The 13,878-nt window shown below is 37.8% G+C and overlaps 4 protein-coding genes across 4 annotated transcripts in view; all 4 read left to right on the top strand.

Moving 5' to 3' along the window:
* The window catches only part of LOC307144915 (uncharacterized protein), a 262,913-nt gene that overhangs the window by 122,475 nt on the left and 126,560 nt on the right, over nt 1-13,878 (top strand). The gene's annotated exons all lie outside the window — the stretch shown is intronic.
* Nucleotides 1-13,878, top strand: part of LOC307144903 (uncharacterized protein) — a 258,364-nt gene that overhangs the window by 139,840 nt on the left and 104,646 nt on the right. The window lies entirely within an intron of this gene.
* Nucleotides 1-13,878, top strand: part of LOC307144894 (uncharacterized protein) — a 178,136-nt gene that overhangs the window by 119,625 nt on the left and 44,633 nt on the right. The gene's annotated exons all lie outside the window — the stretch shown is intronic.
* On the top strand, nt 1,148-7,393 carry LOC307144924 (uncharacterized protein). The gene is made up of 6 exons (XM_079847661.1): nt 1,148-1,375; nt 1,633-1,663; nt 3,579-3,605; nt 3,872-5,164; nt 6,550-6,684; nt 6,865-7,393. The coding sequence occupies exons 4-6, from the start codon at nt 4,117-4,119 to the stop codon at nt 6,900-6,902; spliced, it is 1,221 nt and encodes a 406-aa protein (XP_079703787.1). The 5' UTR covers nt 1,148-1,375; nt 1,633-1,663; nt 3,579-3,605; nt 3,872-4,116; the 3' UTR covers nt 6,903-7,393.

Genomic DNA, 13,878 nt, shown 5'->3' with positions numbered 1-13,878 from the left:
CCCCGCCCATCAGTCGGCAGAGCTCACCTGTTTAACGCCATGAGCTACTCACGTCAAGACGCGGTCTGAGCCCTCCCGATTGGGCATTCCCAAATCTTGCTGCTCCTCATTCGTCAGCCAGTAGGGCCCGTCCGCCTAGCGCAGTGAGCTGCTCCCGCCAGAGGCAACACGGGCCCTCCTGGTCAGGCGGCATACATCACGCCGTTCCTCATTCATCGGTCGGTAGGGCTCGCCCGTCCGACACCGTGAGCTGCTCCCGTTAAGAAACGGCGCAAGCCCTCCCGACTGGTTGTTCCAAATTATGACTGCTCTCCGTTCGTGAGCCAGCAAGCCCTCCTGGTCAAGCAACCAAGCTTATTCTCAAAACGCCAGCCCGCCAAATCTCTGCGTTTTGGGGGGTCTTTAGTCTGGCGGCTGTCCTTTGCTGTTTTTGCTTTTTGGGGGAGTACTCTAGGTTCAGGCAAAAGTTCAGAGCTCGGAGCCCTCCCCCGGACAGCACGCCAAATACGCATAATCGTTACTCTGTTTAATTTATGTAAGTGTGAACTTGTGAATTACAATATTGTGTTTAAAATGTAAGTCTGCTAATATCAACTTATTTTTTATTTAAATGTTGTATAAAATCAATATCACATTTTCCAGTATGCTGATATTTGGGAAAACAGCACTCTTGTCCGAGTGGTTTTCTTATAAATATTAAAAACAAGAACTTGTACAGAGACATTTTTGGTCCATAACTTGAATTTTGGGGGCATTTTTCTTAATTTTGGTGACAATTTTGCCCCAGGCACATTTACATTTTTGAGCACAAGCAGAGGCCCCTTCTGTTGCCCCTTCAACATTTGAAGTGGATCAAAAAACTTCATCAAACTTGTCCTAAGACAAGAATGGGTACGCCTATTGTTCAAAATTCCTGTATAACTTTGATGAAAGGTTTTGATCCACTTTAAATGTTGACTACTATATATATATATATATATATATATATTCACAGTAGTGTGTGTGTCTGTCTGTGTGTGTGTGTGTGTGTGTGTATAAAACTATCTTGCTACTGTTATCCAATCACTTCAGCTCTCTCATCAACTGTTTTCACACATGATTTAGACCTTTTCTTTTCTTCATTCTGTGGTTAGCACTTCCGTATACCATCTCTCATTTGTAAGTGAGTGTTTTCCTGTTCTTAGATAACAGGCGTGCAGTGCACTCAGTGTGGGTTATACTGATTTTTCTTTTTGAATTAATCGTGAATCGGACTCCAATCATCTTTTGCAGGAATATATAGTGTCTGATTCTGTGGCTGTGTCAGTTTTAACCTCCTTTTAATGAGCTGAGGGACTTATCATACCAAAGAAGATGGCGTCGATACCATACCGAGGTGATACTTTCGATATCATCAAACAATAATCAATTTTACTGATCTACATTCTATTTCTGATTGTGAAGAGTTGAAATTAGTTATTGGTATTGATGCAGGTTTTATATTATAAACGAGTCATTTCTGTAAATGATTGTCTGTTGTAAACTGTGCAGTTCAGACATTTACAGTTCTTGTGACGTTTAAGCTTCCTGTACTGTATGTGAAAGACCCTGCAGGCATGAATTACAAATCTTGTGTGTATTTTTTTTTTTTAGCATTGCAAAATAAAGATTCAGAATTAAGTAAGTAAAACTCAGCAAAATCACACTATTTTCATTGCTACTTTAATTTAATAAAGAGCACTAATATCTGTGTGTCTTATGTTTATCTGTGCAGGTTTACTCAGTGAAGGTAAGCATTCTTACACCTGTGCTACACTGACGTCCAGTATTTCACTATCCGATACAAGTAAAAACTATTAAAGGGGACATATCATGCTAAATCCACTTTTTTAGCCCTTAAATGCATTTTGTTGTATATTTGGAGCGTTTAGAAGTACAGAAAAGTTGAAATTATTCTCTTCAGGTGCTTCGTTGATATATTTATATTCTGTTTTGGCCTTATTTTTCAACCTGTTCAGATTTTTCTGTTATCTATGACGTTTTTTTAACTATTACGTCACAGTATTTGCAGCGGAACTGCCAAATAAGGACATTGACTTCCGGCCCAACACTTCGAGCAATCCGCCATTTTTATTTCTCGCTGCAATTTTGTAGTCCAAGCTAAAGGATGCAGAAGTTACGAGAGGGTAAGTTAAAATGTTCGGTTGTTGGATGTAGTAACCCACACGCTTCATTACACCGTCTAATGTAGATGAACTGCCGCGCTTGTGACAGGGCGCATGTTTAACTGAAAGAACGAGCAGAGAGAGAGGCCCGGTCGCGCGCGCACTCTCTCTCTCTTCGGAACCAGGCGAAAGTGTAAACAAGACACCGTCTCCAAACTAGACGCTGTCTTGCTCTCTCTCCCTCGCACATATTAATCGAAATAAATTGGCACGGTGGTAAAAGGTCGGAAGACCAAAGTTTCATGTGTAAATACAGTAACACACCATTGCGATACATCCATATGAAGACGTTGTTCTGCAGGTTCGTCGTCTTCATTTTCATCTCGCTCCGGCTCCGACTCTGGCTCGAACATGTAAGGCTGGCTGGACAAGTCTTCCGTTGTTGACATTTTGTTAATAACGTGTGAATAAAAAGTTTCTGTGCCGCTAGATAATCGTATCTCTGCTATCAAACTACAAAAATGGCCGAACGGGGTGGAGTTGAACCGAGTGTCACCTGGAGAGGGGGCGGGGTATGAAGTGTCTCAATTGTATTTAAAGAGACCGCACCAAAACGAGTTGCTCTCAGACGCACATCAGAAAAGGGGTAGAAAAGGGGCCTGTGAAGCTATAATAATGAGGAATTCAGCATTGCAGTTCCACTTTATATAGACTACAAATGTATGATTTATATGTAAAAAGGAACAATTTAAAAGGATGATATGTCTCCTTTAAGTAATGATTGTAGGACTGCTTAGAAATCATTATTTCTAATTAGTACCAAATTTAAAGCATATTTTAAGGCAATTTGTCTGTGTGACCATTCATTCAGCATGTTTACTTTTATAAAATTTGTATCACATACTAAAAATACTCAAATTGTTATTGAATATTCACTATATCATGTTGTTGCACCCATATCAGATATAATTTGTTTTAATGTAAGAAATGTATTGTTTTACCGTTAACTAAAAACAAAACAATAATATATATTTTTATGATAAATGTATTAAAGGGATAGTTCACCCAAAAATGAAAATTCTGTCCTCATTTACTCTCCCTCAAGTTGTTCCAAACCTGTATGATTTCCTTTCTTCTGCTAAACACAAAAGAAGATATTTTAAAGAAGGTTGGTAATTCAACAGTTGCTGGTCCCCATTGACTTCCATAGTATTTTTTTTTTCCCTACTATGGAAGTCAATGGGGTCCATCAGTCGTTTGGTTACCGACTTTCTTCAAAATATCTTTTTTTGTGTTCAGCAGAAGAAAGAAAATCATACAGGTTTGGAACAACTTGAGGGAGAGTAAATGATGACAGCATTTTCATTTTTGGGTGAACTATCCCTTTAAGTTCTTGTTTGAATTATATGTAAAGGGTTTTAACCTTTTGTTCAGCAGGGGAACATAGAAACACATCACAATGTAAGTTACATTTAACATTTTATGACTAAATGTTTTTACAAAAAAAAAAAAAAACACGGGATTAAATTTAAGATGAACCACAGGATGATTATGGTGTGATTTAGAAACTTGATTTTGGCTACACCATCTAATGATAGCCGCTATAAAAAGTTATATGAGCAAAAGCTAATTTTGAAACAATATCAATTTATGCTTAACAATTTTAAACCTCAGAGTATCTTTACATTTATGAGTGTAATACATTTTGAAATCTTCCCACTTGACAGATGGCACAATCACTGTATCCACTGGCTCTGCTCCAGAGCTTCGATTTATTATACATGGATATTATGAATCTCTTAAGGATCGTGCATGTGACATCATTCTCAGGAAAAGAGCGGAAAGAACTGATCCTGAAATATGGCCCAGAGAGGGTTGTGTGTGTGACAGAAAGATCTCAGTGGTGAAAACACCTTCCACCAGGAAGAGTTACTTGACATCATGCTGTTGCTTCCCCTCAAGAGGCAAATCAATGAAAATCGAAAATCAAAAATATAAAATGGAACATTGTGCATTACAGGTCTTTCCTGGACCTCATGCCTTTCTGTTAGTTACTGACAACAGGAAAGCAACTTGGAAGAAATGTTTAAAAACAATCACTGAAGTGTTTGGCGAAGAGGCCTCAGCATATGTTGTAGTTTTGATCATTGGGAGAACTGAACCGACAGGGATCAGCAGTGTCAACGAGTGTGAGATGTGTTTTTTGGAGGATAGTGACGAAAGTGTTCAGGATCTGTTCAGAGTAATAGAAAATATGACACGAAACAAGGAATCCACGTTCTTCATTCAGTCATCATATAAAAATGCATTTTTATTATGGGAAAAAGAAAAACATGCAGAAATAAAAAGAGAAACCGAGAAACTTCTAAAGGAGAAAGAAGAACAGCATGACAAAAAAGTGAATGATTTAACAGAAAAGCTTAGAATTGAGGACAAACACAGAAAAGAAATGGAAGACAAGCATGCAAAAGACATTGCTATGATTAATGAGGAAGTAGAAGCTAAGGAAAACCTTATGATACACATAGAGACTGTGAAAAGTTTTGTGATTGATCTGATACGCTTAACCAAAGACAGTCAGCATGAGGAGCAACCAGGCGTTTCAAGTGCTCATGAGAATCAGCTCATTAAAACATTAGAGGCAGGCAGTGAGACGAGCCTGAGAAATATATTTTCTTCAATTGTTGATGAGCTGGAAAACAAGTTAAAGACTGGTAAAGAGACTAAGAGCTACTTGTATGATGTTTTTCTTCAACAAGTTAATGACCAGAAAAAAGAAATTGAAGACCTGAAAGAAGTTGTTGAGAAACTCAAGGAAAAGAAGAGCGAGCTAGAGCAGAAACTGCTGGAGGCAGAGGACAGAGAAACACAGGCTATTAAACAGGAGGAAACAGATCGAGATCTACTCACAGGTTTGAAGAAACTTGAAGAGAAGAAACATAAGGAGCATGAAGAGAAATCACAGCATGTGACCAGTGGATCAGAAGAGGATAGCATCAGTGAGTCAGCTTCCCCTGCTCGTAAGTGTCTTCACCATACATAACCTCAAAGGAAATTTGTCACCTCAATTAAGCTAATGAAGACTTTTCTAAAAATGACATTCTAAACGGTTTAAACATTTGTCACCTATAAACAGTTCCTTACCTCGGGTCTTTTGACCCAAATATTTTTTTTATTTTTTTTTTATTAAAAATTGTTTTGTTTTTTTACTGGATTCGAGGTGCTTCCCTTCCCTCACAATTGAACCCCCATAGGAATGAATGGAATGTGAAGATTTTGTTTTTTTAATTTGTCAAACAAATATAAAAAAATGGAACACACACACACACACACACACACACCTATAAATTCCCATTAAAATGAATGAGAGGTCAAATAACAAGAGGCATTTTTCTTTTCAAATAAAAATCAGTCACAATGCAGACTGCACACAGTTATGAAGATTTGAACACATTTACAATGCAGAACAACCCCACCACACCACCCCACACCACCCAACACAAATGCAAAATAAATAGTGAAATTATAATAGAAATTTCTGAAGCTGTGATTGCATTTTTTTCCCTGAATTAAATCACATTTTTCAAATAAATATTCTTCAAGGTTTTACTTGTTTTTTAATTGTTTCCCATGCTGTCCACCGTACTAACTTGAATTGTTACAATATCGGACACTTCAGTATGTATAGGAAAACCTGAACAATTGTTTAAATTACAACTAAAAAAATGCTAAAACTTTACCAATATATATATATATATATATATATATATATATATATATATATATATATTTCATAAGATACCAGAATGCATACTGAAGAAAAAATTGGATTGATAAAACCTAGTAATTTAAAGGTAAATAAAATGAAAAAGTAACAAAAAAATGCATTAAAAAATATGATCTAATAGCCTATAATATTATCAAATTTACATGACATAAGCTTTCTGGATAAAAAAAAAAAAAGGTATAATTTTAGGTCTTCGGGTAATTTTTACCCACAAGGGAAGGATTTGTTACAAAGTGTGAGGGAAGGATTTGAAGCTCATGAATATGCAGTTTAGCCCCGCCTCCACTCACTCACACACACCAGCTCAGAGATTTGATCTAGTCTGATCTGGTTCTTGAGTTTAAAAGACTGACTTCAATTGTCATTCCTCAATCAAGATATTATTTGGCCTTAAGATATATAGCACATGAGTTGAATGGACTGTTATACATTTATGGTGCTTTTGCATCCTTTTTGAAGCTGAAAAGAAAGCCTCTGAAAGCTTTTCAATTTCTGTACAAATTAATCTTTAAAAGTTATTATTTTGAGAAACCCTTTTTGACTGACAAATATATGTTAAGATAGCATTTGTTTCAATAAAAAATAAAAATGGATAAAAACTCTGATGTGTTGTTCCAGTATTTGAAGAAGATAAAGACAGACCTCTAGATGAGAAAGCAGGAGAGATAAAAAAAAACAAAAAGGAAGATTCACACAACTCTGGAGGCTTCAAACTTGAGCGACGGGGCAGTATTCATCATGAGCCACCCAATAGTAAGTATTCATCAGTTCAAGCATCATCCTAAACACTGCACACATTGTGGTATGCTTTTTTTTTTCTTTCACCTATAGTGCCTGAGTCAATCAAGTGAGTCTGGATGATTCTTAAATCTGTTTCTTGCACATTGAATATCAGTATGATATGGCACCTAATGATCTGTGTGCCGTTTCTAGGTTGTGAAAGTGAACACGGACCCGCACATGCTCTCTGAAGATCGTGATTACACAGAGGTGAACTTAAGGCTTTTACACTTTTCCAGAGAAGTGTAATTCATTTCATTAGACTGCTGTTATGCCTTCAGGAAAAGACCACACACACACACACACACACACACACACACACACAGTCGCAGATCCTCTTTAAGACAGTTGATTATGGGCAGTTGAACACCAAGGTATTTAAAGACTGTATTAGTGAATGAAAACAGAAATTGTAAATTATACAGAAACCAAAATGTTATAATGTCCGCATTATCTTTGAAACAAAGTTACCTTTTTATCATAAATGTAACCATATGTTTCTACTACAGAGAGTTGCCGCATTGTCTGTTTTTATTTTCCGTAGTATGTAAGAATCAGGGGCTATTCTTCAGAGGAGGCGAGGGAGGCAGTGTCTCCTCAGAAAAATGGATGAGAAAATAATCAATATTATGAAAATAAAACAACGCAAAAATTACAAAATGTGACATTAAAAAAAGTGTATAAATCAGTTTTTTTCTAAAGTAACACTGTCCAACAGTGACACCAGCAGGTAAAGTTACAGCGTCTCTCGCCTCCCCTGAGCCCATTGAGTTTTAACATGCGTGCAGTGGGTTTGATGGGGGGTAATTGAGAATGAATGGAGGAAAGACACTTGAGAGGAGGCAATGCCTCCATCTCGATATGATTGGTTCGGTTTAATAAATAGAACATTAATTACATAGTGTAAAAATACAAAATATAATTGAATTTGATCTTAATTTATTATTTAATGAGGAATTTATTTACTTATTTATACTTATACTTCTATTAAACCAGGAAACTGTGACAACATTAAGTGTAACAGGGACATGAAATTACATTTGATTTATATAAAAATATATATAATATAGAAATACAAATATTATAATAAAAAAAACTTTGCCTCCTCATTTTAAAACACCACTGGTAAGAAGGTTCTCTTTCAGGTTTCTCCTCTCAGTATTTACACTGGTTATAGATATCTTATTATTTGACCGTAAAGTCACAAATCTTGATAATACAAATGATGAATCCAAGTTGTTTTGTTCAAATTGAAATAACTAAAATAGCCTTCATTGTTTGTATTTGTTCCGGTCTTCTGCATGTCTTACAATCATTACAATTTAAAAGCAATTGATTTGATATGCTCATTATGTTTCATGACGAGACATGTGATAAAAGCGTCAATCAAATGACACTGTCAATCAATCAAGGAGGTTAAATAATAAAATAATGAAAAAAATAAGGCATACAGGTTTGGAACAACATGTCAAAGGGACTAAATGGAGAGAGAACCGATGATCGAGCCCTTTAAATTAATGTTATAAGATCTAAGAGCGCCATCTAGTGTGAATGAGCAGCATTACATTAAAACAAAACAAAGGGACAGTTCACCACAAAAATAAAATTCTGTTATCATTACTCACCCACGAGTTGTTTCAAACCCACATGACGATGTTCTTCTGTGGAACAAGACTATGTCTGGCCTTTTTTCCATGCAATTATTATGAATGAGAACTAAAGACGACACGCTTCAAAAAGGACACAAAGGCACTGTAAAAGTGTTGAGCCTTTGTGTTTAATTTTAATATTTTAAAACTCCCTTTTAAAGCTTGTCAGCTTTAGTTCTCATTCATAATAATTGCATGGAAAAAAGGCCAGACATAGTCTTGTTCCACAGAAGAACATGAATTTAAAATAGAAATTACAAATAAAAACTTTGTCTTCATAAACTTATCAAAGTGTAATACCTTGCTCTGCATGTGAAATAACTTTCCTTTTCATCTGAAGTCAATAATTCCTCTTGTGTTTATCAGAAATAATACATATCAGAATAAAACCAGCCCTGTCCAAAACAGCAGCACAAATCACTGTTAACAACATAATATGATGTTTTTCTGATTTTACAAACTGATATGGATCTCATTAAAACATGTATAGACTAAAGCATTAAAATAACAAAATACATTTATATTGTTGACATTCCTATGAAAATCATGTAGACTTAAGGATTGGCCAATAAGCAACCGCCTACAGTAGCAACAACCCAGAACTGCCTAGCAACCAACCAAACACTTCAACATTATGTCAGTGACTTTCACATTGACCTCTCTTTGTCTTTGCATTTAAAGTAGCATAATGTTATAATAAATCCATTATGTGCCAATAAAGGTACTTTTTTATAACGAAATATAGAAATGCATAAATACACATTACATTTTCTAATTTTCCTCTTCTGTTCTGCAGTTTCACTTCTCTTGTCATGCACTATTCGCTTACTCTTGAAATGTGGTGTTATGGCCCTGCTAATGTTGTTGGCTCTTTTAGCATCAACATCTAGTACATGAATACATTTTAAATGTTATTGTTCTAGTTTTTGGTTTTCTACTTGATATGTATCTTTTGTTGCCTGCTAAAGTGTTTATGTCAAATGGTTTGATTGTTCCTCAGAATCTGCCAAGAAAGCATATTTAATTTAAAGCACTCCATCTAGTGGTCAACATCATGCGTTTCCTGACGACTGAACGAGTCACTAAAAACAGAGTGAAATGACTATCAGTTACCGCTTTATCAATATCAAATGACAGAGTCAAACAAACTTCACACCAAGCATCTTGAATGACTAAAATAACAGCATTCATCAGTCATTCATTATTGACAGTAAATATTAGTCATCCCAGCAGTGTAATACAGAGAACTTCCTTTTTTATTCTCAGCACATCTCTGAGAATCGGACACCAATACTCTTGCTTGGTTTCTCAAACTGCTTGGCTTCATTGAATGCTGGCGAAACCAAAGATTGCAACGTACATTTGATTTGGAAATGATTTCATGCCATGAAAAACAGATCAGATCAGAAATTCAGTGAAGTCTAAAAGTCTGCATTTTTATATTTTAATAAAAAATAACATAATTTAATTTTAGTCCTTTGTAATGTTTATATATCTATATATATATATATATATATATATATATATATATATATATATATACATATATATAAATGTGTGTGTGTGTCAGTAGTGCAAAATATATATCTAAATGTGATATTTGTTTTTAATGACCTTATAAGTTTAATTCATATTTTTAATTTTTAATATTTTAAATATGAGGGAAGAACAAAACACTAAACTTGGTTAAGGGATTTATCTGACAAAAGAGCACAGGAAAAAAAGCATACTGTCACAACTGGGTTGTATAAATCACAGGAAGATGATTATTAAAAGACTTTAATATTCCACACAGAAGGTAATCCAAACACGGCAGGCAAACAAACACAACCGCTATGCATTGACGTGACCGGACCACTGAGAACGGAAAAGACTGCAACTTAAATACAAGGCAAATGAGGTTAATTAATGACAAACACCTGTGATGAAGTAAATGAATCTCTAAGACAACTCATAAGTTGTGGGAAACTAAACAAAGGAAAACAGGAACTAATGAATACAACCTAAAAGTCCATGACAGTGAAACTAAGGGGCTGTTTAGGGTGACCATTTCCGTAACACCATAAAAGAGGACACTTTGCAGCATTTAGTGAGGCAAGAATTATTGCATATAGGACTCTGGTGTACTCGTAGCTACAATACAATTTTGTCCATCATATCGATGGTATCATGATACAGTGATTCTGAAATAGCCTACTCTATTCATTGCCAGACAATTTAAACTACGATATATCTTGATGTAGACCTATGTATAACAGAAGAGGCAAAAAAGTGTTTGTTCACAGTATTTGTATTTATTCAAGACATTGTGATGTCTGTTTCAAAAACTGACCACTGAGATGAACCTGTCTTGCAAAGTGCACAGTGCCAGAAAACACAACATTTCTGGACTTCTGGAAATAACAGAAATACATAAATAAACAAATAATGAATGCGAAAAATTAATAAATACACATTTCAGTTCTTAAGAAAGAAGTTCCCCCTCTGCAGCGGCTCAGGCGACACCAGCTCCTCTAGGGTCATCATGGTCGTGCTCTTTTGTCCATTCCGGATTAAATGAGGTCTGACGTTTCGGCATGTTAACGTTATGATATGACGTAGCCAGCACGTGGACTCCACGTCATGGAGGCTTGTTTACGTTTTTAACCAATGATATATCAGATATTTATTTGACCGCGCTTTCAGCCAATCATTTGTTTGACCAGAGATCTTATGGCATTAACGCTATGCTGCTGCGTCCCAATAAAGATTCTAGAGCGGGTTTTTTTAGGCCGATTCGGCGCAACTCCAAAAAGGAGGATAAATAAGTGTCCGGCTTGAGGCTGCGCAGGACGCTGGACAGGGGGCTTAAAATCCGGACTGTCCGGCCAAAATCCGGACGTATGGCCACCCTACTGTTTACACAACACCGTTTTCAACTAAAAACTTCTTATGCGCTTTGGCTGCTCGTTTACTCAAAAACGGCGTGAAAACCCAGACTTCTGAAAACAGGTTTCAAAGTGTAAGTTTTAAAAAACGTGAATCTCTGAAAATGATAACGTCATGCACATGCATATTACTTGTTCAATCTACAGTGTTTCATCGCCATCTAACGGCCTGACAGCAGAATACAGCGTCATTTTCGCGAATCCGTGTAAATGGGGATCGTTTTAACAATGGTGTCGTTTGTAAGCGGAAAACTCAAAGACAAAACGTCTTATCGCCGTTGAAAAAGCATATCGTCGTTGTCGTGTAAACGTACCCTAAGACAACTCATAAGTGGTGGGAAACTAAACAAAGGAAAACAGGAACTAATGAATACAACCTAAAAGTGCATGAAAGTGAAACTTAGGGGCTGTTTACTCTGATCCCTGTGAATGAGGATCGTTTTGACAATGGTGTCGTCTGTACGCGGAAAACTCAAAGGAAAAATGTCTCTGTTTTAAGCATATCGTTGTCGTGTAAACGTACCCTGAGACAAAGATAACTGAATATCTGTGACATAACACCCCCTCCCGGAAGAGCTGTTAGGGGAGCCCAAGGTGCAGACGGAGAGCCGATGGGACCAAGCGACACCTCTGGCACTGCTGACCAAGGTGGAGCCACAGTGAAAAGCCTCCGAGGAGGAACCAGAGCGTCTGAGGACTGAGGCAGAGCCGGTGTGAAAGAGGACCAAGGTGGAGCCGGAGGGAGGGTGGAGCTCGGTGGAGCCAAAGGAGTGGAGAGACTGTGCGCAGTGGATGGCTCGTACGTCCACAGCTCAGGCAAGGTGGAGCCAGAGGGACGAGGGAACCTGTGGAGCCGCAAGGCCGAGGGTCTCTGGTGGAGCCGACAGGTCGACGAGCCGAGGTGGAGCGGAGGGATCCGCGGCCGGAGGGATCCGCGGCCGGAGGAGGAGCCGAAGGATCCTCTTGTTTCGGTGAGGCTGGTGACCGTAAGAGCTGGGGCTCAACTGCAGCGCACTGTGTGAGGGGGGAAGACGAAGGGCTGCAGGGAACCAGCTGAGGTGAGACTGAAGGACTGGCTGAGGTGGGGGAGGGAGGATGGGCGGGGTTAATGATGATAATACAGTGTCTATACAGGGCGATGATACGGTCTCTATACTGGATAGAACCAGCGATGATGAACACTCAGTCTCAATGTAACAGGTTTAATGCTGGACAGGACAAGCAATGATGTAGAAACTGATGAGTCAGGAAAGGGCAGGGAGGGAAATTATGCTTCAGAGTCCCAATCGATCAACCAGTCATCCCTAGTTTCAATCTCCACCAAAATACCCTCTGGTATAACCGAGGCCCTGACTCACTGTGGTCATCAATAAAAAAAATCCCAGGATGTCCTTCAGAAAAAGAGTAAGGGTTTAACCCCGGCATCCTGGCCAAATTTGTCCATTGGCCTCTGTCCATCATGGCCTCCTAATCATCCCCATATATATATATATATATATATATATATATATATATATATATACTGATTGGCTTCATTACTCTTTCTCCTCTCCATCAATAAGCTGGTGTGTGGTGGGCGTTCTGGTGCAATATGCCTGCCATCGCATCATCCAGGTGGTGCTGTACATTGGTGGTGGTTGAAAATTGAAGATTCCCCCCTTCCATATGTAAAGCACTTTGAGTACCCAGAAAAGCGCTATATAAATGTAATGAATTATTATATTAATTATTATAATTATGTCATCCTCCGCTTCGCCCATTGTGACTGCGGATCCGTTCACCCACAGTGCGAAGCTGATATAGTCCTCTTCAGGGCTCGACATTAACTTTTTTACTCACCAGCCACTGTGGCTAGTGGTTATGTAAGAACTGATTTTCCTGCTAAGACAAAACTCACCCTGCAATAAAGCAATAAAACGCACCCTGGACACAAGATCGCAAAGAAGATCGCACAGGACATTGTCCTGTCCAAACTTTTCTCCTTCCTTATCTCTGCATCCCCTTCTCCCTCCACCCTTCCTTTCCCCCTGAGTCAAGTCACCAAAAGTTCACTAAGAATGTCTATATATCACATATGATGTATCTTGTGAATTGGTAAAATGGTCTTAATTTCATTGCAGTCATCGGTATAATGAGAAAGATTGAGAACTTAGGAGACCTGTTCTCCTCTTTGGGTGATGTCTCTTCAAGATATCTCCCATCTCCCCCGAAACCAGGTGTTACCCCCTGGGGTACATGAATTGACCCAAAACAACCCTAAAAAATATTTGGACAACCCTATTGTTCTGGTCTGGGTATTTAAGGGAAGGTGACAGAGCAGTCTTTGGGAACCTGTAACCAGGGAAAACCTCCATACAGTGCTGTTTCAGTGTTTTCTCAAGTCTTACACTTCGAACACACTCACACACCACTGTATGTCACTGTCAGGAATGCATTGCTTACTTTTAGAGTCATCTTTGAGTAACTGATGTTATGTATTTATTATTTCTGAATTGGCTTTTAATCACTTGTGTAATTGGCATGATACATTTTACCTGACAAATAAATGTTACATCGTGATTTATTCTGCATTTTTCAGAAATCATTATTAC

This window comes from Squalius cephalus (genome assembly GCF_949319135.1).
Source record: "Squalius cephalus genome assembly, chromosome: 17".
In the NCBI taxonomy this organism is placed as follows: Eukaryota; Metazoa; Chordata; class Actinopteri; order Cypriniformes; family Leuciscidae; genus Squalius; species Squalius cephalus.
This window is presented reverse-complemented; position numbering and strand designations above follow the sequence as displayed.

Excerpts from the sequence above, each read along its gene's own strand:
- LOC307144924 (XM_079847661.1), top strand. The coding sequence starts at position 4,117 with ATGAAAATCGAAAATCAAAAATATAAAATGGAACATTGTGCATTACAG. Across the intron at positions 5,165-6,549 it reads TGAGTCAGCTTCCCCTGCTC|TATTTGAAGAAGATAAAGAC; the intron begins GTAAGTGTCTTC and ends GTGTTGTTCCAG. Across the intron at positions 6,685-6,864 it reads TCATCATGAGCCACCCAATA|GTTGTGAAAGTGAACACGGA; the intron begins GTAAGTATTCAT and ends TGCCGTTTCTAG.